The sequence below is a fragment of the Castanea sativa genome, chromosome 1 (assembly GCF_040712315.1).
Source record: "Castanea sativa cultivar Marrone di Chiusa Pesio chromosome 1, ASM4071231v1".
In the NCBI taxonomy this organism is placed as follows: Eukaryota; Viridiplantae; Streptophyta; class Magnoliopsida; order Fagales; family Fagaceae; genus Castanea; species Castanea sativa.
Window position 1 is genome coordinate 76669108 of NC_134013.1, and position 25836 is coordinate 76694943.

Below are 25836 nucleotides of genomic sequence, written 5' to 3' on the forward strand. Positions count from 1 at the left end.
CGTAAGTCATTGTGCCAATAGTTCATACGTAATATTTTAGTATTAATTAATTGTGTTTTTGTGGCACATACGTAATATTTAAGTTTGATGTTCAGATTTTTGAGGCTGGCACAAGGGATGAAGTACATTGCTCAAGAGAAGGGAGTAAGGTTGCATGGAAGATCATTGAGGATATATTAGGAAATGGAATCCTAATATTTAAATTTTTGTTTAATTGATATTTTCCATTTAGTCGCTAAGAATTTTTGAAATAGTAATCCTAATTTGCAATCAAAGAAGAAGAAGAAACAATTAAATCTTCTTACAAATTCTATGAAAGTTACACTAGCAAAACATTCATAGATATCTTAAAAAATAAATTGGCTAAACATTTTGCTATTTTGAGGTTCATTCTCATACTGTTCATTTTTATCTTAAGTTCCATCTTGCAAAATCATTACAATTAGAATCCAAATATGATTTAAATTAGAGTCTAATTTTGCACCACGTGCCTCATTTAAGTTTTTAAATTTTCGTTCCAAGTGAGTAATTTTCAATGCAAAAGACGAGGAGTCTAATATAAATGAATCATAAAAAAACACAATCATATAATTTTACACAAGAGTATTTTTTTTTTCCTTTTTTTTTTTTTTGTCCATTGACTATTACAATACTAACACAAAAACTGATTGACTATCTCATTCAGTTAAATATTCTTAACTACACAAATTCCAATTTGCCATCTCCTTGGCATTACTCTTTTATATCTACATGACATGTCTTTTATACGGATGGTAAAGGGCATGTTATTTTAGAAGGAAGCAAAGCTCATACCAATTACTTTTTACAAATTATATAATTTTTTATTCGCTTACAATAACTTCAGCAGTACACTATTAGACATTTAGGGACGTTCGTAATTATCATTTAGCGTTAGCTTGATTAACTATCTTTTATCTAACTTGTGCATCTATGAGTCTATAACTTTAAAGACTACTATTCCTCGACATCTAACTTCTACATCTATGAGTAGTCTATGCCTTAAGAGACTATTATTCCTCGAGAAAATGCAGGACTCAATAAATTATATAAGATGTATACCATTTTTCTTTTTCTTTTTTTAAGGGTAAATTTCACTAACCTACCTTGTGGTTTGGGCTAATGCCAACTATCTCTCTCTCTCTCTCTCTAACCTGCAAACACAATGCTAATTGCCTTTCTTTTTTCTCAATGAATCTTATCAACGAAACTAATATAAAATATTAGTTGGAAGAATATTATTCAAATTACTTTCTAATTGTGGTTTAATCTTGAGCCAAGTGTCCATTTTATTTTTATTTTTAATTTGGGTGCCAGGCTCTGTATTTTAGTCACCTAGTCCGACTAAATGATTATACAAAAAATTTGATATTTTCATGTTATGAAGCAAAAGATCAACATGCACTACACATAATGGGAACATACAAATACTTCTTGAATCAAGAAATCATTGAAGGCAAAAAATTGATTGAAGAAGTTGTTTCATGTGGTGATTTGATTGCTACATAAATTCATGGAGTCATTTTACTTTCTGAATCAAATCCTAAAGGCATAGGCAAGCTTTTGGAAGTGTTGAATGATGAACATAGGAAGCATATACTTCTAAAATGCCGAACACCATTACGACTACTTGCTACTGGAACTGCCATGTATCAAAGTCCAAACTTTCAAATTTGCCAAAAATGTGGAATGGGACCTTGGAATTGTGATGAACCTTAAACCTTATGGTTATGAAGAATTTGTGATTTCGTGCAAGAGATGCTCCATCGACCTTGAAATGTTTAAGTTGGAGAATAGGTTTTTCTTTAAGTTTGTCAAACAATAAAATATATAATAATCTCCCTTTATATATTTTAAATAATAAAATGCAATATTCTCTTTTTTTATTCTTTTTTTTTTTATCTAATGCTATCCTCCGTGTAATAAACCAATATATATATATATATATATATATATATATATATATATATTAACCAATAGCATCACTTAAATAATAAAATTCAATATTCTCATCTTCTTTTTTTCTAATGGTATCCTTCATACGATAAAAAAAGAAGAAGATTGAATTGACCAATAGCATCATTACGATTGACCATATACTAGTTTTAAATAACACACCGGAGTGGTTAATTGAATTGCTTGTGTCATTTTAAATTGAATATCAACACATATCAATATGCGATTGACCCTTGAATCTTCTTTTTAGTTTTTATTCAGTGACACATGGTAAATTTCCATTGGTCTCTTAAAAATGGCAATGAGACTCACTAAGTAGCACGTGGTGCTTTGCAATTTGTCATACTATATATACTTGTGGTATGACATGACAATTTGTGGTTTATCAATTTTTCCTTTTTATAATTGTCTCATAGTATAATCTTTCCTTGAAGAATGAGAGATGGTCTCAGTGTTCAGACTTTTGAGAGTTGGGACAAAATTGGGAATTAACCATGTTTGCCAAACAATATAATTAGTAGGCACTGTTTTGAAAGTATATTTTATACTAACATCTCGAGTCTAAAAAGACTCGATTTAGGGCCTATAAATCGACTCTCAAAGACTCGGTTTTCATGTTCTGATAAGATCTGAGCTGACACTTTTCCACGTGGCGACCACCTGGAAATCGAGTCTTAGCGACTCAATTTATATTTGTAAAACATTTGTAGTGAAAAGTTGGGCAGAGCAATTGGGCAGTTCAGTCATCAATGGGTGAACACTGAACAGAAAGCATCTCTAACACTAAACAGTACCATCCTAGCAGATAGCAAAGCTACAGTGGATAGGGAAAAAAATTAGAGCATCTCCAAAAGGCTCTCTAAAGCCAATTATGGAGAACAAACACACAAAAAACCCCTCCAACTGCCTCTCCATCTCCAAAAAAAAAATTTAGATTTGCTACATTAGCTCTCCAGACATGGAGAGTACTGTAGCAATTACTGTAGCTCCTCTAAACAATATTCTCCCTTAAAATAATACCCGATTGAATATAAATAGACTTTTTTCTCTTTCCTCCATTTCTGTTTCTTCTGCACTCCCTCTCTCTCTCTTGCTTCTCTTTAGAAAAAACTCTCATCAGAAAACAAAGGTGAAGCACAAAATTGATGGAGCTCTCAATCAAAATACAAACTCAAATCACAATTTTAAAACTAATCAAATTAGAACCAAAAAAAAAAAAAAGAGCAAAGCTGACCCATCTAAGCCTCAGTGGAAGGAGGACATGCGGTGGTGCTTCTTGAATGCTCTGGAGTAGATGTAGTGCTAGAGAAGAAAAGAAAAAAGAAAAATGAAGACTAAAGATAGAGCTCCAGACAAAGTGCTAGAGAAGAAAAGGAGAAAGAAAAGAAAAAAGAAAAGTCAAGATAGAGGATAGAGCTCCAAACAAAGTGCTAGAGATGAAAAGAAAAAAGAAAAGTGAAGATAGAGACAAGGGAAAGGTGTGGAGGAGAAAAAAAGAGGAAAAAGAAGAAGAAAAGAAACGTGTGGATGAAAAAAAAAAATAAGGGAAAAATAAAATAAAGAATAAGAAAAATTAAAATTGAGAAATGCTACTACGATATTTTCACAATTATTCTTAAGTAGTGGGTTGTTACTAACTAATACTAATGAAAAAAAATATTTAAGTGATGTGTTCAAATTAAAATCAATAATAATTTAGCACATATGATTTATTGTGAAAATATTGTAAAATTTTAAGAACATAGCACTTCTCATTAAAATTAGCTGAATGAAAGAAGATTGAAAGAAGATTGAAAAAGAAATATTAACGAAAAAAATGAAAAAATAATATTTAAATGGGATAGAGAAAATGATAGAAAGTCTGTTGAAAGTGTATTTGAAAAAGTAAGTAGGCAAAAGGTAAAATGAACTGTTCACTCTCCAAACAGTACAAAAATTTGAAAAGGCTGCTAGAGATGCTCTTAGAGTGAATGCTATTGGTTTGTCTTGCGGAATTTAAAGGAGTAGGTAGGAAAAAAAATTTCAAAGTACTTATTTATTTTTTCAGAGTTTGCAGAGTTACGGGTTGAAGATGCTCAAAACTTCTATTTTTTTCTACGTTTGAGGTTTGCTTTAGTCAGGCATATTTATTGGCATAGGTAGGACCAGGACTCAATAATTCTAGGCTCAGTCTATTATGGCCAGTTGGCTTGGATGGAGGGGTCATGTCCACAGGGTCTCTTTTGTATCTTCATTTTCGGCCAAAATTGAGAATTAAATTGGGTCGGTTTATAAATCGAGTTTTAGAGACTCGATTTTCAAAAGGACGCCACGTGGAAAAAACGTCAAATCAGATGTGATCAGAACACTGAAATCGAGTCTTTGAGACTCAATTTATAACCCCTAAATCGACTCTTTTAAACTCAAGATGTTAGTAAAAAAATATAGTTTTGTAACAGTGCCTACTAATTATATCGTTTGGCAAACAGAGTTAATTCCCAATTTTGGCCTTGAGAGTTGTTTCCTAAAGTTTGCGATGGAAAGTAAGACACGATTTCAATAAACAGATTGACATTTCAAGGAAAATTAACATAGTTGAACTTGAGTAACAAAATGAAGGAGAATTTGTAACTATTACGGACTCCTTAAATGATGTTTCTCCTTTTCACGTAATAGTGAATCCTACTAATTAATTTATGGTAAAATCCACAATTATTTTGAGAATATTAAAATTCCATGAAGAAGAGAAGGAGGAAGAGAAAGAGAGAGAGGAAAAAAAAAAGCAATGGGAATCGAAATTCTAGGCCAATTTTTATTAGGCGAATTTACTCTGTCTTTAATTTTTGTTTTTTGTGAAGATTAATTTTAACTTTCAAAGCATAAAAAATAACATCAAAAAATTGTAATATAGATAAATAATAATAATAATAACAACAAAAACTCTCTTTTTTTATTAGATATGATAAATTTGAACCTAGTATCTATTCTATGATTTATTAAATTCTTTTAACTTTTGCCAAAATTCAATTCTAAACTTGTTTGAGCTCTCTCTTCCAACCAACTACATGGTGATTTATAAGACTATGAATATGAATTATTAAACAAGTCGCACGACTATCAACATGTAATCCAATGATGGATTTGTCAAAATTCATCTCCAATAAAATGATCTTGAGTAAAGCTACAACCTTACTCAATATCATTAATACTACATATTTCGAAAATCTAACCGTTGGATTGCATGTTCTTTATGTTCTTAATACATATGTCAAATTTTGTGCCAATCGAATATTATTTACTATGTAATTTATAATATTATATTTTATGAATAATTTTAAACTACAAAAACTTGCAATTTAAACAAATTATTGATAACATAATTATTGATCTTTAATTTTCTAGAAATTTTACGAGCATGAAGGATATAAGAAAAAAATGTAATTCAATGGTGGATTTGTAAAAATTCATCTCCAATAAAAAGATATTGAGTAAGGTTGTAGCCTTAAACTACAATTAATTTTGTAGCTAAACTTCGTCCTTAAAAAAAATGACAAAATGTAGCTACAAAATTAGTTGTAGCCTAAAGCTACAACCTTACTCAATATCATTAACATTACTACATATTTCAAAAATCCAACTATTGGATTGCATGTTTTTTACACATATATCAAATTTTGTGTCAATCATATATTATTTATTATATAAGCAATAAGATTATATTTTACGCATAATTTTAAAATACAAAAACTTGCAATTCAATCAATTTATTAATGACATAACTATTAATTTTTAATTTTCTAGAAATTTTACAAGTATAGAGAATATAAGAAGAAAATTTAATCCTATAGTGAATTTGTCAAAATTCATTTCCTATAAAAAGATATTGCGTAAGATTGTAACCTTAAGTTACAACTAATTTTGTAGCTAAATTTTATCCTGAGAAAAATAATCTGACTAAAAATATACATGAATGGTCTTTCAAATCGTTATATAATGGGTTGGAGGAAGATAACTTCAAATTGATTTGGAGCTAAATTCTTTTCCTTTAATTCTTTTAATCTATTATTTTCAATTTTTAAATACAATTATATTTCTACTAATTTGTAATAAATAAGCAAAAACTTAATGCAAACACACTAAACAATGGAAAATTATTGTGTACTCCCGGAGTACCATAAATGCGTACTCCCTCTTCTCACATGAATGATGGGTCCCATTAATTAAATTCATGGTGGGACCCACCATTCATGTGAGAGGAGGGAGTACGCATTTATGATACTCCGGGAGTACCTAATAATTTTTCTTAAACAATAAAGAAAGAAATTAATTAAAAACATACATATATGGAATACAAGTCATATATCACATTTTTGTGTTTCACTTTATACTCTACTTTCTTAATATGGACAAAGCTTACCTCCAAACAAATCTCTTCCAATTCATTGCATGGTGATTTATAAACAATCCAAATATCTTATTTAAAAATTTATGTGACGAAGATACACCAATATTTCTAGGATCACATTTCACGCAACTCTTTTTTGTAGTTAATTGTGAGTGGTGAAAAAAATTAGATAAGCCCTTATGAAAATTACAAGTAAATTCTCAGAGTCTGCCACATAGGACATTTTCATAAAAGAATATAATAAAGACTGTGATCCTAGAATAACTCCCAAAAAAATGCGTTAGAGTGTTTGATTAAGAGTGTTTGAGTCACACTTATCAATTTAGACTATTTAAACATTGCTTTTTGAAAACACATTCTAATTAGTTTTTAGTTTTTGAGTAACAATATTGTAAATATACTAAAAATCGTGAAACTCACATAATTTGACCAAACACTCCATAAATGACAATTGGTAGGACCCTTTTTCTCTTCCTTTCTTATTCTTTCTCTTTTTAAAAACTTGCATCTATTAATAATTTTACAATTTTACTTTACGAGTAATTCTTAACACTTCGGAGGAGAATGGTCTTTCCTCCTCTCACATTCATGTAGTGGGGCCGTCATTAAATTCATAAGTGGGGTCATGAATGTAAATGGGCTTGACCATTTTCTATATCTTTCACTACCTAAGAATTTTCCTTACTTTACATATGAAATAGGTCATTACCTTTTCTTTTCTTTTTTTAATCCATATACAATACAATTGTATATTTACGTTTTTTTTTAATATATTATTTAAAATATGATACTAAACACTTTCTTTTTTTTTTACATTATGGGTACTTTATAAATATGCTTTTACAACACTTTTTAAAGCACAATTTTCACATTATGTTAAAAGATGTTTGCAATCACATTCCAAACTTGGGCCCTAATCTTTTTCCATCACATCCACACATATTTTGGGTCAACTGACTACACATATTTTGGCACAACAAACTATAAGAGAGTGTTATACAACAACATCAATCACCAAAAAATAAAGGCGAAAATGTACTTTTGGTCCCTACATTTTGGGCCGATTCTCATTTTGGTCCCAAAATTGATTTTGTTCCTATTGTCGTCCCTAAAAAAAGAAAATCGATTTTATTTTAGTCCTTGCCGTCAACCCACTAACAGAAAATCCTACGTGGCTAACGGAATGCCATGTTTGCACTGATGTGGCACTAACGTGTCAATGACGTGGCATTAAAATATCATTAAAAATTCTATTTGTCATTTTTTAGTGCCACGTCAGAATTTTAATTATTTTTTCAAAAATCACATTAGAAAATATAATTTTGATTTAAATTGAAAATACAAATTTGATTTGAATTAAAATTTTAATTTCTCAAGTCTCACATTTTCAAGCATTTTATGTTTTCTTAACCAGACACAAATATTCAAAAGATTTAGGTTTTAAGCTGGAAATCAAATCAACTTCTCTAGTTCTCTTCTCCTCTCTCTCTATCTGAGCTACTCCACGGCTACCATGAGCCACCACTGGTGGTGATTTTTCTCCAAACCTCGCTCTATCCTCACGATCTCACTCTCTCTAATCCTTCAATACTCACAAATTGGCAAAGCCTCTATGGCGAACCTTGAGCTTCTCTTCATACTGAATCGGCAAGGCCTCTCTTTCAGTGTCCTTTTCTCCATCGCTCCGGTCACCAGAGGTTTGATCTGGGTTTGTTTTTCCATCTGGGTGTTGTTTGTTTTAAATTTATGTGTTTTTCTTTTCCATGTGGGTTTAATGATTTTTCTGGGTTTATGGGTTTCGGTGGAGGATGGTGTTTGGATATGGAAAATGTAACATCGCCGGTGGTGGCCGTGGCATGCAGCAAGAAGAGAATCAGTGTCCATGAGTGGGTATCTGGGTTGGTTTGATACTTGTATGATTGAGTTTGTTCAGATCTGGGTATCCTTGCTATTGATCTTGGTATGTTTGTGTTTTTGTTTTTTGGAGAGAACGTGGTGTTGTTTTTTTGGTTCTGATTTGGGTATCTTGCTTGCTCTTGTTCTGGGTTTTGTGTGTGTTTGTTTCTCAAGAGAAATTCTGGGTTTGTGGGTTTGCTTCTGATTGAGTTGGTTACTGGTTTATGAGTATATTTCTTCAGTTTATTTATGGTTTGGTTTGGTTTCTTTGGATTTGATAAAGATTAGATTTTGTTGCTGGATTTGGATTTGGGGTTTGCTGGAGATTAGATTTGGTTGCTGGAAGAACATGAAGAACAAGATCAGTTTATCACCACAGACTTATGTTCTTACGAAAAAAAATAATGAAAGTAAAATAATAATAAATAAAATTAGATTTAAGGTTTTTTTTTTCTTCAATTTTCTGACTTGGCTTTTAAAAAGAATTAAAATGCTGAGGTGGTATTAAAAAATGCCAAATAGAATTTTTAATGATATTTTAATGCCACGTCATTGACACGTTAGTGCCACGTCAGTGCAAACATGGCATTCCGTTAGCCACGTAGGATTTTCTGTTAGTGGGCTGACGGCAAGGACTAAAATAAAATCGATTTTCTTTTTTTAGGGACGATAATAGGAACAAAATCAATTTTGGGACCAAAATGAGAATCGGCCCAAAATGTAGGGACCAAAAGTGCATTTTCGCCAAAAATAAATAAATAACAAAAACAAACTATAATAGGGCAGTTGAGTACTTCTAAGGTAGGTTACCCTTTAATCCGAAGACAAAGTTCGGCCTTTAGGCCCATATATTCGATAGCTTTACCTATCCATCCCGCTTTGCGTGTCAATTGTCAAATTCGGGCCTTCCTTTCTCTCTCTCCCTCCCTTCAGTACAAATCTCGAACACAGAAAAGAAAAAAAGAAAACTAGGGTTAGGGTTTGGATTTAACTCAGTCGAGCTAAATGGAAGAAATCACGGACGGAGTGAACGCCATGAACCTGGTCGGAGATTCCCACAAGAAGAACCGAATCCAAGTCTCCAACACCAAGAAACCCCTGTTCTTCTACGTCAATCTCGCCAAGGTTCTCTCTCTCAAACTACCTCTATTCTTTTCGATCTGGGTTTTGGGTATTTTATACTGGTGCCAAAATTAGTACTTTTTTAAAAAAAATTAGGGATTAATTGTAATGCTGGTCATGATTTGCCTCTTTGTAATTGGTCTTCAATTGTGTTTACAGAGGTATATGCAACAGCATAACGAGGTTGAGCTCTCTGCTCTTGGAATGGGTAATGTTTCATTCACCTATCATATCCCAGCTTTCGTGTTAATCAAATCTAATGGCGGTTCTGTGTAATTGTATGTATGTCATTATAACTCATAAATGTATGTATTCTTATTAATTGCAAAGTGTTGTATATGAGTTGGTAAATGTGGAAACTATTAACTACTAGCTGTTTGTTTATTTGGGTTTGATCAAGATACAGTTTCATTTCTTTTACCTAATCTAATTGTAGATTACCATGGGGAGGTGTGTAGGGCTGGGATTTAGTTGTCTAAATATGATGTGAATTCTAGTTCTGATTTGTCTGTAGTTGTGGGGTTGGTGTCTAGGTAGTTTTGATTGCAAAGCAAAGTAGTATTGTAATTTGTTTATACCATGAATTAGAAAATTTTCTAGCCAAGAGCCTTGTAGCTCAACTCGTTGGCACCTTCTTGTTTACAACAGAGAGTACATCCAGGGTTCAAATCCCCCTGACCCCAACTATCGAATTATCAAAAATTAGAAAATTTTCTCAGATTCAGTGGAGGTGTTCCTAACTTCTAAGCATTCTCTTTGTGCTGTCAGAAGGCCAGACTTATCCTTCTTTGTTCTTGTAATCCTTTCTTGCTGCTTCTGATTTCTTTAAAATAACCATATACGCATTCATGTTCATTTGATATGCCTTTTTATATGTTAGTATCATTGGGGAGTGGTCTTTTAAGTGAGGCTCTTTTCTTTACAGAGTGGTTCCCTTTATGGCTTAGGAATTCATGGTTAGCTTACTTGATGTGTTAATACTCCATGTCTGTTGATAAACAGTAAACAGACCTGATGTGGCTATGCTTGGCTCAGATTAAGTTGTTGAAATTCTTTCTGTATGGATAATTGTATGCAACCGTTATTGTTAGGTTGTGTCTTAGTTTTGTTGCATCCTCGCATTTAACTGACTAGTCTTAGTATCTTTCATGATTGCAGCTATTGCCACAGTCGTTACAATAGCCGAAATTTTGAAAAACAATGGATTGGCTGTTGAGAAGAGTAAGATTTTGTCTTCATGTGTATTTGTAATGTTTTGAGCTTACAATTAACTTTGATTCTCATTGAAAATAATATTCACTTTCTGCAGAGATCATGACCTCAACTGTTGATATTAAGGATGACTCAAGGGGACGACCCATCCAAAAAGCAAAGGTAAAGTTAATGCTGTGTGTCTTGATTCCCATTGGTATGGCATACTTTGCCCAACACGAATCATCTTGTTTACTTCAAATTTGGTGAAAGTGAAACATGCACATGTGTGCATGCACACACACAACATGCAATGTATTCTTTGTATTGATATGTAGTTATGATGAATTTCCCACCAAATAGTAATTGTCAATAGTGAATTCTTTTTTCAATCTCCCTTTGAGAGGTTGATAGCTGATGGGTAATGGTTTATTGTGCTCTCAGATTGAAATATTGCTGGGGAAGACTGAAAACTTTGATGAATTGATGGCGGCTGCTGCAGAGGAGAGGGAAGCTGCAGAGGCCGAAGAGCAAGGTTGAATGGGTTTGTTTTGTAGTGTCTGGTTTGGCTTGTTCTTGTTGTTCTAATACTGGTGAATGCAGTTAATTGTCAATTTTATTTTAGGAGATTTGTAGGTACCTAAGACATTGTGATCCTGAGGAGTTTGATAACCTTCCGTGAAAATTTTGTCTAGTGTAGAAACCAAAACTGTCTGCTATTCATAAGTTGATTCTCTTATCTAAATTTTGGCTTCTATTTTGTCAAGCATATCTAATTTGACACTTTTGTTTATAATATGCATCATCATAGTTGAAAGATTATTGTAGAATTGTGCTTTCCATATATTTGGATATTTGATTTGGGGTCAGTGCTTTGCATCTACATTCTCAGCATGGGTAGGTTCGGTAATTGGTAATTTCAAGTTACGCATACGTACACTTTTTTTATTTTTTTGGGGGAGTTTCCTGAACGACTTTTGATAAGTAAAAATGCTTAATTAAAATAAATTGAAAATAGGGTACACAGTATGTGCATTAACAAGCCTTTAAAGGATCAAAAACTATGATGTATGGAAAGTACAACTATTTAGTAAATCAAACAAAGAGCAAGAGGGTTTGATTTTTTTTTTTTTACTGTTTTTGTTACGTGTGTGTGTGTGTGTGTGTGTGTGTGTGTGTGATTTGATTTGATGTCCATGAAATGTTGAAGTTCCCTGGGAAAAAAAAAATACAATGCGTCTGGTTTGATCAAAACTTATACCGTGCTTCATGTTTCGTCATCCATGGGGACTGGAATCAAACACCTCGTCTAATTAAAAATTAGTGTATTGCAACGTAATCTTTTTAGGAGGTTGCTTTGCTGTCTCCATAAACAAATTTACAAACTATGTAGTAAAATGCTCTCATTATGAAATTATTTAGCAAAATGGTCATGTTTTTAAAACTTGATATTTACAAAATCAAGTTCTTTGTAAAACTCAATATTCTCAAAATTAAGTTTTATGTATATTTTTAAGCAGAACTTGATATTAGCAATATTGAGCTTTACTTAAATTTTCAAAAAAAAATTAAATGGCAAAATATGTATAAAATTCAACCTTGTTAATGTCGAGTTCCTTAAAATCGAGTTTTAAAAACAAAAATATTTTTCTAAATAATTTCAAATTATTGGTATTTTGTTGCATTGTTTGTAAATTAGATATGTTTCTTAATTGACTCATTGGAATTGGATATGATTCTTAATTCATCCCTTAAGAAAAAGGGTACCATCAAAACAGGATGGGCATCCCTCAAATCATCCATATGTTTTTGATTGCCTTGTTATCTTCCCAAGGTATAATTTTGTGGTTTCAATTCTAGTCCATCTCAATGTGGTTAAAAACAGTCTTAACTGCTCACTGATGAAATGGATATTTTTGCAATTTAACACCAAAATGCTAACAATTTCATTAGCTAGCATCGTTTCAAAACTATTTAAGAAACTAACATCTCGAGTCTCTTAGACTCGATTTCACTTTAGCAACTGGAATCTCAAAAACTCGAGTTTTATGTGCTAGTTGTGCTAAGGTGGAAAATTATCCACGTGGAACTCGAGTCTTATCCTAAAGAAACAATGCAACATCAACGAAAACAACTAAACAATAAACTCGAGAGATCAGACAAAAACAATGAAGCAACAAACCAAAGAGATCAAACAAAAACAGCTAAGCAAGAGATCAAAAACAAAAACCACAAAGAAGGCAACCTTAGACCTCGCTAACCCAAATCCCCAAGAACCTAGATCTCCCTAACCCAAACCCCTCGGCTCGGATTGAACGAACTCTTCAGAGGCTCCAAGTGGTGATGGCGAAAGCTCTAGTGATGGTTTTCCATTGATTCCTTCATTTTTCTTCCACTCAGCCAGCACATGGATCTTGAGCTTCTAAGACTCAAGTTGCTACAGTGAACTCAAGTCTAAAAGATTCGAGATATTAGATTGCTAATAAGTTTTGAAATGATACTAACTAAGGAATATATTTAAAACTTAGGGTTATATGGCAAATTTGGCCATGCAATGTGGGCGAATGGCATTTCCAAGAAAGGATTACTTGTGTGGAGATAATGAGAAAGCATGTGGAAATGTGGCATTTGCTCGAATACTAGTAAACTCTTTTATTTAGGCTTATAAAACAAAACAGTATAGATTGGCACATCCTACTGTCATAAAAAATATATATATAATTCACAATAATAATAATAATAATAATAATTTCAGCTGGTTTGAGTGTAAAAATGAGTAAAGCTAGATTCACATTAAAAATTCTCAACAATTTCAGCCCTTGCATATTAGAAGTCACAACAATTTCACCCCTTAAATTTGCTTTCCACCTTACAAATGGGCCATTAAAAAAATTAATTACAGATTGTAGTGGGTCCAAATGTGAGTGAGGTGATAGGCAAATCCGGCGGTGCAATAAAATTGTTGTGAATTTTTGTAGCAACCAAAATTTTATTGTGTAAGAATAACATAGTTGCAAATTAGGTAAAACAGGTTTTTCAATTAAATTCAAACACTTGATTACATTGATTAATAAGATATGAATAAAGTTATTTTTCCAAGAATAATTAAATTCAAAACAACCTAGTATTTAAATTCAATTAAGAACCCAATTTACTGCACCCAAGATAATGTATTTAAGTTTTACCTTGTAAACTTATATTTTGTTGTGTAGCCCATATTTTATATTTTAGCCAAAAAAAAAAAAAAAAGAGGAGTAGTCAATTAGTTTTGGTTCAAATGGCAACATGTCATTCAGAAGTAAGTTGGAGGGTGACATTACAAATTCAAAACCGACTGATTGCGTAAGCAACTAATTGGCAATAACCATACGTATATACGAAGTCTTTTGAGATTGTCTCAAGAAAACGGATTCTAAAGAATTTAATCAGAAATTTGAAGTCTATTAAATGGCAATAACGACCCCTTGGATGCTTGAATGGACCACAGTTTTAAAAAGCCACTTACATGCCTTTCAGCTCTTCACTGCATGAAAAGCCGGTGTCGTATTGGATTTGTTAAAATAACAAAATTCAACTGGAGCTATTTAGTAGTACTTTCTGCAATCCAAATGAGGTCTTTAAGATTTAAGACAATGGAATTTATAATTCATTCAAGTTGTATCGTTTGGGACCCTTCTCTGAGTTTCATTTTTCCACCTTGACTTCCTGATCAAAATACCAAATCTAAAAAAATGTCAACCACGAGCGTGTGGCCACACTTTCCACTTTCTGTAGCCTTCTCAGGGACTCAGGGTGATGGGAAATAGCAACCGTTGCTTGGATTTAAAAATTGTGTAAATTGGTCTTACATTGAAGTAAATAGGCTAAACATCTGATCTGAAACAAATTGGCAATTCTAAAAACACTTATATAATGTAAAAAAATTCACTCAAATTATCTTAAATGGAGATTCTTGAGCTACATCCTTGTAATAAAAAGAAATGCAAAATGGATGTAATATGTGACCTGTGAACCAATTTCGCAGGCAATAAACCTTAGTTATCCCTATCTAGAAACTGTTAGAACTCAAATCATCTATTGTTTATTCAAAAAGGTAATAATAAAGTCTGCCTCTTCTAAGGTTAATCATCTTCTTCTTTCTCAACCAGTATCCTCTTGCATGCCTCATAGCACATGAAAGATATCCCAGCAGCCGGGACCAATTTCACACAACTTGGTCCCAACCCTCTATACAGACCTGGAAGCCCTTCATTTTCAAATATGCTCACGAGAGCATGAAGCATGCTTTGATACTGTCTCCCGTTGATAGCTCCAGCAGCCTGCATATGCTTGCGAGCCACCTCAAGTGGGAAAGTTGCAGTACTGGAGATTGCACCAGCTGCTGATCCAATTAAAAGAGTCATAATACTCCCAATTTCCTCCTTCTTGAAAGCTTTCTTGTAAGCTTTCCGTAATGTATCATAAGCATAATAATTAGTTGCAGCATATGGGATGACACCAATTACACTTGGGGTGAGGCCTCTATACAATTCTGCAGGCCCCTCCTCTTGCACAATTTTTATAAGTGCATCCAACAGATTCTTATACACTCCTCTCTACAATTAGACACACAAAGAACTATTAGGATATGATTTGAATTTTAAAATGAATTCATATTGAAGAGGAAGACATTGTAGTAGGTTCCTTACTTATTTTTAAGGCTTGAGTTACCTGGACAGTTAATCGGGTTTTGAGTAGCTCAAGCGGGTATGTAGCCAAGGTAGAGCTAACTCCAGCAACAGCACCTGCAATTAATGAGGCAGGAATAGGGATTTGGGGCTGCATCCCAGGTTCTGGAGTCAAGTGCTTCCTAACTGTTTCAAAAGTGAATAACTGCAGAATTTTTCCAATCAGAAATATATCAGTGTTAAACATACATGGTGAATTTAACATATCATGATAAAATATTCAAAGTTCTAGTACTATATTGCAATTTCAGAATGAGAGCCTCAATCCCGTTGGACCAAGGTAGATTTCATAAATTAATATAAATAAACAATAACATGTTCAAATAGAAGTTGACAGATATGTAATTGCTGGTATGTGGCAAAAACAATCCTTTGGCACCATAGGTGTGTCACTTAACATATTTCTGTAAGATTATCTCTACAAGGAGACTTAATGTGACTCACATATAGATTACTCTAATTAGTTATTTATTTTTTACATATTTGGATTTATTTTATTATTTAAGAGTAAGAGTGATAGTAAAGGCATCTTTTTAGGAGTCCATTTGTGAACAGGCATGTGAAGAACAGTTTCCTGTGTTTCATTCATCGAAGGGTTTTCTAAATGTATAGACTATGGCTAGAACCTTTTTCTCATTATTTGGGTTTGTTCTACCAATTACTTGAAATACAATACTAGAAGGTCTGTTAAAAGTTCTTCGCTGTTTTAATTTCTCAATGTTTTCCCCAGCTAAAACATGACCACATAGATGGTCTATTGGCACCTCCCTAGGTACTTACCTAGGGATTGAAGGGGAAGGGAGGGGTTTGGGTAGTGATAGGAAATCCTAACCATGCTAAAAATAAATAAATAATAATTATTATAATAAAAAATTTAATATTAATGAAAGCTGCATTGATGTCATAAAAGCTTTCAGAATCTTTCCACAACACAATCAGAGTTGTTAGATTGCTGAATGTGCTCCAATCAAATATAAACAAAAGGCTAGAAAATAAGAGAAATAAATATACTATCAGGACTTGAACCTTGTTTTCAAATTGAATATGATATCATTAGACCACAATAAATTTGTACAGAATATGAATTATTTGATGCAGAGCAGAGATTTCATCATCCAGTTGATTTTTTAAGGGAGAATAGAAATGAATGAGAGGAGTATAAAGGCATATATGCGATATTTTACTCTTGCTTTTCGGGGAACAAAATAGTTATATAGACTGATTCAGAAAATGTAAGCAGGGTTTGAAGAATTATCCTGAACTAATGAAAAAAAACTGGTATGAAAAAAGCCAACCAGATATGTTGGAATTGATCCTTGCTAGATAGGATTTTAATGCAATAATGTCACAAGTCAAATATAAAAAAATAAAATAAAAGACAATGCGTGGCCAAGAATACGAGAATAGGAATGCAGGAAGATGATGATAAACAAGTGACTGCCCTGGTCATATTAATAAGATAAATGATCCCCAAAGGCAAGCATGGTAGAGCATCAACCAGTGCCATAGCAGGACATTGGTACTTTGAGGTTAAATAGCACTGCAAACCCAAAGAAGGCTATCACTTTGATTCCGAAAAGGTTACTCTTATCAAACAAAAGGGTTAAGATATTATTGGACCACAAACAATAAATTACCATTCTAAATCCAAGACAAAATGAAACAAGCAACTGAATCTAACAAGAGTTTCAAGCTGAAACTTTACCAACACAAAATGTCCAGGACAGCCAACACATTATACCCAAAATTCAGGTCAATATTTTATAATAATTAATAAATCATACATATATCAATACAAACAGGTAATGGTTAAAAAAAATTAGCAACCAAAACAACTACCAGAATATAACATTAAAAAATACCACCCTGTGCATTAACATCCAAATATATAACTTTAAAAATGATGAACAGCACGACTCACCTCAATAGCCTTGCTCGGAGCAACCCGGATCACATTAACAAAATTTCCCCTAAACAAGCCCTTCCATCCTTCACTTTCCATAATATTTTGAAACACCTCAGTTGTCGAGTGTCCCAAGCTCCCAATCATCAAATGAGTCCTTATTGTCTCCAGTGGTGCAACCACAGTCCTTGATACCGCACCCGCGACTGCCCCACTGATCAACCTCCTCAGTGATGTATTACCAACCTTAATTTTCAGTCTAAGACCACCCTTTTTTATCTTCTTCACCAGCAATTCCACTCCAACATCCACTGCCTCAAAAGTCATATCCGAAATCTCATTAAACCTAAGCCCCGGTCCGACCATTGGCACAAACATCATGTGTGAAGTGCTATAGAGGGACTTAACCCCATTATCTTTAGTACTCTTAGGATTTGGTGGAATCCCAACCCCCATCCCTGCTTGACCAACACTTGCAAATAAGCCACCAGAACGAAAACTACTCTCTTGAGGACTCCATTGAATATTAATTCCAGAACTCAAAACCACAACATCTTTATTACCCTTTGCAACACTTGGCAGTTCTCTTCTACCCATGAATACCAAACAGAGTAACTCTCCTCAGGGTTTTTCAAAATACCCAGAAAAGCTTTTGCTTATAAAATTACAAAAGTCGGAATTTTGAGAAGAAAAAGAACGATTCTAAGCAAATGGGTATTCAAAAATCTCAACTTTATAAAGCGGGCTTCAAAATAAATGACCAAGAAACGAATATTTGTGAGAATATGAACAAAAAAATGGTAGCTGTAGAGAGAAAAGAGAATAAAGGTATTGGAATATTCGATGAATAGAGATTACCAGATGTTTTTGGTGAAGAAAAAGACAGGGGTATCTGTGTGTTTCTTTACACACTCTCTGTCTCTGCCTCTGTAAAACAAAGTAGAGAAGAGAGGGTGGCGAGATCTTCAACACTACATGGCTTATTGTATGATGCGTTGCTATTTAAAAGCTGTCTATTGTGGGCAAGAGAAGTCAAGTGTTACTGATGAGAAGCTTTGAGCGGGTTCCACAGCTACAGCTTGGAGGCGGAATTACAACTTGGACTGCTTTTAGATTTTGACCTAAAGTAACGTAAAAGGTTTTTTTTTTTTTTTTTTTCATTTTAGAAAGTATCCAAATTTTTTTTTTAAGTATCAGACTTTTTCTTTTTCTTTTTCTTTTTCTTTTTAATGTATGTGATCCTCTTATCTCACAAATACCCAATTATTAGTAGTAGTAACTGTAGTCAGTACTAAGTAGTAACATCAATTTACATAAACTCAACACTAACATTATTTTTATTATGAATAAATTACAACATGTTCCTCAAAAAAAAAATTACATGTTAATAATTCTTTTAAAAAAAATGTATAGTTCAATTTAATGTTTTTATTCCAAAGATAAAAAAAAACACTCATTGTTTTCCTAATATGAAATATTATTCTCCATCAATTACGAATTAAGACGTATTTTGAAATACTGATTTTACATATTTTTTTACTTTTAATTATTATGTTCTTTATTATCAGACTAAGATACTAATCAGTTTTTAATGTAGGCAAGAATTAAACTTCAAATTTCTTATTTAACTATAAGAGACTTTACCAATTGAGTTAACGGGAACCATAATTTGTCACTTAAAAATAGTATTTTTGTAATTCTTTCAATGCTTTCACTTGGGGCATATCACTAAAACTACTTTATTATGTATCAATCACTTGTTTTTGTAATGATTTTGATACTTTATTTTTTTTGTGGTCCTTAAATTTGGTTTATTGAAAAAATAGTAATATCATTATTTTTCTTCAATTATGAACATAATTATAATATTGTAAATGACTTTTAGGTTAAATGGTATTTTATGATGTTTACAATGGAGACATTTAAAATTTAAATCTCTCTTAATCTCTCTCCACTTTAAGATGTATCCAACAAAAATAAAAATATTATTGCACTATAATATTCAACTTTTCTTTTCCTTGTAAGTAAAGTAAAAAAAGATAAAGTCTTCAAATCAAACTATGGAAACCAAGCTTTGCTCAATAACGGAGCTCAAATTAAGTTTAAAAGACTAACAATATATTTCACCCTTCTCAGGTTTTGGCAATTCAAAATTTGAAAAAAGTTAAGATTTACATCTATTTTTGTAATTTCAAATTATTGATAAGTATTCCTGTTTTGAAATTTAAATTTTTTAAAATTTTATAAAAAAATCCCCCCCCCCCCCCCCCGGCCACTTTAAAAAAAAAATTATTTTCTTTGCTAAAAGGAGGGGAAAAAAATAGAGAACCACGTTTGACGGAAAATTCTTAAGTACTCCCAGAACATGAAGAAATGGTATTCTCTCTTCTCACATTTATAGTGAACCCCATTATGAATTTAATGAGTGGACAATATTATGAATGTGAGAGGAAGGAGCATTATCCTCCGTATTCCGAGAATATTTAAGAATTACTCAAGTTTGACTCGTCTATCATCAATGATCCGGGTAAATTCTAAAAAATAAAAAAATAATAAAAAATAAAATAAAATAAAACAACAACAACAACAACTTTGATGATACTCAGGCTGGAGAAATTTTAATGCAACGTATTCACCTACTGTAAAGGAATTTTAATCATTAATTTGCATTTCTTGAAAAGGAAAATTATAGAAACTAAATTTTTAACAATAAGAGAAATGTTTAGAATGTTGTTAAATTTTATTACAAAGAAGTACAAAATTGACTGCTTATTGAACCATCGAGTCGCATGTATCAAACTTATTCCAATCCATGAATTTGGTGTTGAGTGAGCTATCACACAAAATATCTCAAATAAATACATAGATTTATAGCATATGATATTATGAACAAATACAGTCAGCTAGATATTAATTTATTATAAGTTAAAAACACAATCGATATCTATGTTTTGCCTAGCGTTCTTGGTATCTATCCATCCAAATGTTTTTCGTGTTCGTAAATCTTCAGTGAAAGTCTCGAGTCTGCTAGTGAGTGTCCTCGTGGGCACTTTGGCCACAAGGTTCAGATAAATTTGATATTTTTGTCCAGGACTAAACCCGAAAGGTTACGTGGAATTCATTCCACAAAATTGGATCTCTAAAATTGTTTTGTGCCACACGTAGAATGGGATAGAATTCCTTTGGGAGAACTATAATGCCACCACATGTGGAATATGTGATCCCCTGCTTACATGGGAAAGCGATGCATGACCGGCTGCTTTGAAGAATTATGCATGACCGACTGCTTTGAAGAATTAATTTTAGGACAAATTACAACTTTCTCAAGAAAAAAAAAAAATATATATATATATAAACCTAACCCATTGTGATTTGGCAGAAATTTAAGTCACCTATTTGTGATTTTGAAATCCCCTGATGCGAAGTGTTCATCTGGATTTTTTTTTTTATCTTATTTGATTTTGTATTTTATGTTTTTTGTATTTTTGAAAAAGATATATAAAAATAAAGCAAAATTACACCTTTAGCCCTATTTTTAACAAAAATAAATTACAAAACTCTAACTAAACTAACTTCAGGTAAGTCAAGTGTCAAATTTCAAACTTCACGTAAACAACTTAAGTTTCGGTCAAACTATAGGTGGGTAAGTTGTAATTTGCCCTTATTTTTATTTAGATTTTGGAGCTACAAAATATTCTTTTGCAGATATCTAGTATAATGTTAAAAAAGCCTTCTTCTTTTTTTTGAGGATATAAAAAAGCCTACTATTAAGACAGTATGACTTGTTAATGAGGAAATACCTTGAATAAATATACAAGAGCCATGGTATATTAAAGCTGAAGCATCACTGGAAGATGGGGATTTCTTTTTTCGGATATCAATGATGGCTGTGACTAGCAAATACTGTTACATTGATTATCTGGTGTGAGATGAGTTCAGCTGGACTCGCTGTTTTTGTTCATAGTCCCACAGGAATAGCTCGAATAATAAAGAGCAAGCTGCACAGAGAGTATGATTTCTCTTTCTTTGGTATCATGGCCTCTAAAGAGTAGAGCTGGATACTAGATGTTCACCCACTGGGGCTGAATTTTAGAGTGAATCATACGTAATTTTAACTCAAAAATTCAAAATCATATCAACAAAGACTGCATGTGTATGCGAAAAGAGAGAGAGGTCATGCCTCGACCAATAGAGCAAATTATGCAACTTTCTGCCTGAAAATAGAGTAATCTTATACAAAACAGTTGTTCCCAATAAACAAACTTGTAGCACCTGATCCAAAACTCTACAAGCTTCTTGGAATTGTTACAATCAACTAATTTCATTTTGCCTTTTCTTTCTTGGAAGATCCCTTCTTTGAGAACTTCTTCTGAGGTTTGGTCTTTGGTTTCAACTTGCTTGAGGTTGATGAGGACTTCCCTTTCTGATTCTTCCGTTTCTCTTTCTTCACATTGTACATCGAGATAGCCTAAATTCCAAGCAATACATGTTTTAAGTGATCAGCAAAATTTTATTATACTAACAAAGCTGAAGATTAACCAGTAAAGAAACTCTAACTGAATGGCCTAGTTTACCTTATCAACATTGAGTATCTCATGGGAATTCTTAGAAATTAGACTATTCAGAATTCTCTCAGTCTGACTTCTCTCTTGTGAGCCTATTCCCGTTCCTTCTGCGACTGGTAAGAACTGAAAGGATATAAAGAATAAATGTTCTGTAGCACTCTATTGCTAAGCACAACTTTTATCAGAGAAGCGCATCTACATAAGTAAGAGTATAAACCTTGCGAAATTTTTTTGGTTGTTGTGCAGGCTTCTCTCCTTGCAACTTCTTGTCAAATTTCCCACCACTGGCTGTTGCAGTTACTGCTATTCCAGCTACTTTCCCTAGATCATGTTTACTGGCTTTCTTAGGTGCAGCCTGAGTGCCTGTTATAGGCAAAGCCGTAGCAGCTAGTTGAACATGACTGCAGGTCCAGCGTTGCAATATAAGACAAATATAATACACGATGCCACAGAAATATTCCTAAAGCAAATATATACATATTTGTACAAGTATATAATAAGAAAAGAATGCTCTTCCAAAGACTGGGGATAGCACCCCAAAAATTTTCAAATCAACCTTCAAAAGATGAAAGCCCAACATACAGGCCTATTTAACTCATATTCAAACCAACTAGTAACCCCTAAAGCATTGTCAAGCTGATGGTATTTGCCAGGAAAGAAAAGAAAGGCCAGGATTAAACTGAAAAATAACTTGGGAAAACCACCAATTAAGGTCAAGATAAATGTTCAATTGCAATTGCTAGGCCATCAGCAAGGAAAAGACACAAGGAATTTAAATTAATACTCAACAAGGCACTGCCAGTTGTCATCAAAATAGTTGGAGAAAAGGCTTTATGGTGTTCAGATGTGGTGATGTGGGCAACTTGAAATTTCACAATTTATTAATAAAAATAAAAAACAATTGAACCATATCTTACTCATGTACTAACCATCTGAAAAATTCATATTATGTAAAAGAAACCATAACTAAGGTGCCTATCAAATACATTTTATCAACAAGAATAACTAACTAGTCTATAAGCCCTATCAACCTTGACAATTGGATAATCATAACTTCAGTCTTAAATCTTATCAGTGAAACATTGATTAGCATCTAATGGTACTCCAGAAGAGAGAAACATAAAGCTAGAAGGGATAAATTAAAGAAAATCTATATGATATAGATGTCATCACTTTTTGGAATTGAAGAGAGCAACAGTTTCAAAGAATAGAATCTGGTGCCATAAATTAATAAATTTGATATTTATGTGACAATTGGACCAATTAAGAAAACTTCCATGCTTTCAGAACCATAGATAGGTGATAAGAGGATATACCTTGGCAAATTACCAACTTTTGCTGCTTGTTTCAAGTTCTGCATCCGATTTTTCTCTTGTTTTTCAACTCGATTCTTCTTATCTGATAGTCTTTTAGCAAAAGGATCAAACCCTGGCTCTGCATAAAGGTGATGAGCATAACTCATAATGTCATTTCAATATAGAACATAAGGACATAATATGATATTTTGAAGCTTATAAATTAGCGGATAGAAGTATTTACTTATATTTGAGATCTCTGGATTACCCATGATTTTTCAAAATAGTATAGCTGTTTTTCACTTTAGATTAAAAAAATAGTACAATAGAAGGCTATAATTGCAGCAATTGATTATTTATAAACAATCTAAGGGCTTGTTGAATTACTTACCATCAGTCATCTTGGCCTCAATGATAGGTATATTTTCCTCATCATTTGCACGATCATATCCATAACGACGCTTCCAAGTACCACTTTGATCATCAAGAACTAACTTGTCCTTTTGACGGTTCTTTATACCTGCAAGATATCTCAAATTATAATATAACCAAGAACATCTAACCTCAGCCATGAAAACCAGATCTAATGAATAGAGATTAGAGGCTGAAGGGGAAAAAAATTAAAAGGTCTAGAATAAACAAATATGTGATTATCCATAAAGACTGCATATGATTATAAACATACTAACCTCTTGCTTTGGCAAACTCTTCCCATTTTGTAGGAGCTTTAGGCTTTGGCAGCTGAAACAAAACATATTTGAGATAATAAATTGAGTGATTATTCAATATAAACATAATAGTAACTGCAAAAGCTTCACACAATATAGTTCTAAAATATGATAAGATGAACAACAGATTCCTACTAGGACTATGTGTATTGCTCATATTGAAATTCTACTATCATGTATAACATAACACAGATTTTCTTTCTGCTCCATTCATGATAAACTAGCTTATCATACAATTTAGTTCTAACAACACACTAGTACTATGTGTATTGCTCATATTCAGATTCAATGTAACCAAATATGCACGGAATAGTAATAGTTACATGGTAAAGAAGTAGCACATATCTGGAAAGCTAATAGACAGAAATATAAATAGAAGGAAGAACTTACAGGCTTCTCCCTCGGCAATCTTGTTGTTGGTGGAGGCAACTTGATCAGGGGACCATCTACCGATTCAGTTGAAGGTAAATTGAACAAATTATTTGCAATAATTTGAACTAATTCGGTGCCCTTCTCTAGACATTCCTTCACTAACTCCTCCCTATAATTTTGACAAAATCAAGTCAAAAACACATACTCTATGCTCTCCTCAAGCCAAATATATTACCTCTCCCACGGAATGAGTGTCCGAAAAATAAAAAACCTTTCGAAGAACTCACAAAAATATTCAACAAAAAACAACAGTCCCTCAAATGATTGCCAAGAAACCTTCATATTTTACTTATCTCAATGAATACTGTACTCCAAAAGCTTGGGCACATATTTGCAATTCTTTTTTCAATCAAAATTTAAAATCTCCCGGAAATTGTTTCAGTCAAAACAAACAGAACCCACTTACTATAAACATCAAATTCAAGCATCAAACCCATAAACAATACAAAAAAAAAATCCCACAAATACTAGCCATAACAAAGAAAGAATGAACTTTACACACTAATAGTTGTAAGAACAGCTAAAATAAAAAAGTCAGCTTTGGTAAAATAACAAAAAATTAGAAAATAAAAACAAAAACTCAGAATCAAAAACTTCACATAGATGCTTAATAACCGTATCAATTGAAATAACAACACAACCTTTTATATAGCCAAATTGATATATTTATATATATAAAACAATTAAAAAAAAAACAGACCTGGAGGAAGGTTTAGAGGGAAAGTGGTGGTGAGGATTGAAGCACATGAGATTACCGAGGTCCACCGTGAACTGCGCTTCGTTCTCCATAGCTCTCTTTGGTGTATCACACAGTGTTCAAAGATGAAAGCTTTAATATAAAATTGTAGAGGGTTTGGGTTTGGGTTTGGGACAAATAATATTTTATTTATTTAATCTCAGAGATAAAGAATAGGCATTTTCTTTGTTATGGAGAAAAGGGGGCTAGGGATTTTTGCTGAGATCGAAATTAGGGTTTAAGGTGAAGCAAAACTTCGAAAGCAGCAGCACCAACCCTAGACTAGAATAAAGAAACAGTAAAGTGGGTTGGACTCGGCTTAATATTTCACAGACGGGTTTTAATTTTTTGGGCTGAGTGTAGAGAGTAAGGTTTTTGGAATTTTAGGCTCAGCCCGGCCATTCTGGCCTCATCGCACTTCATTTGTAAAAATAATAAAATTTATGGACAATTATTATAATTTAGTAATTTACCTTGCTATGGTTGAAATTATAACTTGGACAAATCTTGTTTGTAGTCGGTGGCGACAACTTTTACTAAAAAAATTGACATAACTATATATAATATATTTTGAAATTCTAACGGTTGGCGTTTCAAAAAAAAAATATATATATATATATATATATATATATTATAACAGTTAGATTGCACGTTATTTATGTTTTTAACATGTATTTCAAATTTTGTATTGATCGAATGTCATTTATTATTCGATCTATGAATTTATTTTTTATGCATAATTTTATATTATAAAAACTTGAAATTTAAATATTTGATTGATGACATAGTTATTGACTTTGATCTTTTGAAAAATTTTCAAATATGGAGCATATTTTTTTAAAAAAATGTAATCAATAGTGTATTTACAAAATTCATATCTATA

At 32.5% G+C, this 25836-nt stretch overlaps 3 protein-coding genes across 3 annotated transcripts; 1 reads left to right on the top strand and 2 right to left on the bottom strand.

Moving 5' to 3' along the window:
* The first annotated feature begins 8998 nt into the window (after positions 1-8998).
* On the top strand, positions 8999-11312 carry LOC142613305 (uncharacterized protein At2g34160-like). The gene is made up of 5 exons (XM_075785611.1): positions 8999-9379; positions 9536-9584; positions 10535-10597; positions 10686-10750; positions 11012-11312. The coding sequence occupies exons 1-5, from the start codon at positions 9260-9262 to the stop codon at positions 11105-11107; spliced, it is 393 nt and encodes a 130-aa protein (XP_075641726.1). The 5' UTR covers positions 8999-9259; the 3' UTR covers positions 11108-11312.
* A 3165-nt stretch (positions 11313-14477) lies between these two features.
* LOC142636258 (adenine nucleotide transporter BT1, chloroplastic/mitochondrial-like) lies at positions 14478-18241 on the bottom strand. Its single transcript, XM_075810414.1, has 3 exons — positions 17216-18241; positions 15278-15439; positions 14478-15162 (listed from the first exon to the last, which is right to left on the bottom strand). Exons 1-3 carry the CDS (start codon positions 17792-17794, stop codon positions 14689-14691), a joined length of 1215 nt encoding a protein of 404 aa, XP_075666529.1. The 5' UTR covers positions 17795-18241; the 3' UTR covers positions 14478-14688.
* A 3145-nt stretch (positions 18242-21386) lies between these two features.
* Positions 21387-25260, bottom strand: LOC142621702 (ribosome biogenesis regulatory protein homolog). The gene is made up of 8 exons (XM_075795042.1): positions 24918-25260; positions 24176-24326; positions 23747-23798; positions 23449-23577; positions 23079-23196; positions 21980-22163; positions 21772-21885; positions 21387-21665 (listed from the first exon to the last, which is right to left on the bottom strand). Exons 1-8 carry the CDS (start codon positions 25004-25006, stop codon positions 21519-21521), a joined length of 984 nt encoding a protein of 327 aa, XP_075651157.1. The 5' UTR covers positions 25007-25260; the 3' UTR covers positions 21387-21518.
* Positions 25261-25836: the final 576 nt, after the last annotated feature.

Bases quoted from the DNA above. Each gene is read 5' to 3' on its own strand.
- LOC142613305 (XM_075785611.1), top strand. From the start codon at position 9,260: ATGGAAGAAATCACGGACGGAGTGAACGCCATGAACCTGGTCGGAGAT. The intron at 9,380-9,535 runs GTTCTCTCTCTC...TTGTGTTTACAG, and splicing joins TCTACGTCAATCTCGCCAAG to AGGTATATGCAACAGCATAA. The intron at 10,751-11,011 runs GTAAAGTTAATG...TTGTGCTCTCAG, and splicing joins GACCCATCCAAAAAGCAAAG to ATTGAAATATTGCTGGGGAA.
- LOC142636258 (XM_075810414.1), bottom strand. From the start codon at position 17,794: ATGGGTAGAAGAGAACTGCCAAGTGTTGCAAAGGGTAATAAAGATGTT. The intron at 15,440-17,215 runs GTGAGTCGTGCT...AAAATTCTGCAG, and splicing joins CTCCGAGCAAGGCTATTGAG to TTATTCACTTTTGAAACAGT. The intron at 15,163-15,277 runs GTAACTCAAGCC...GTCTAATTGTAG, and splicing joins AAACCCGATTAACTGTCCAG to AGAGGAGTGTATAAGAATCT.
- LOC142621702 (XM_075795042.1), bottom strand. From the start codon at position 25,006: ATGGAGAACGAAGCGCAGTTCACGGTGGACCTCGGTAATCTCATGTGC. The intron at 23,578-23,746 runs GTTAGTATGTTT...GATATCTTGCAG, and splicing joins AGAGTTTGCCAAAGCAAGAG to GTATAAAGAACCGTCAAAAG. The intron at 21,666-21,771 runs GTAAACTAGGCC...CTTGGAATTTAG, and splicing joins AGATACTCAATGTTGATAAG to GCTATCTCGATGTACAATGT.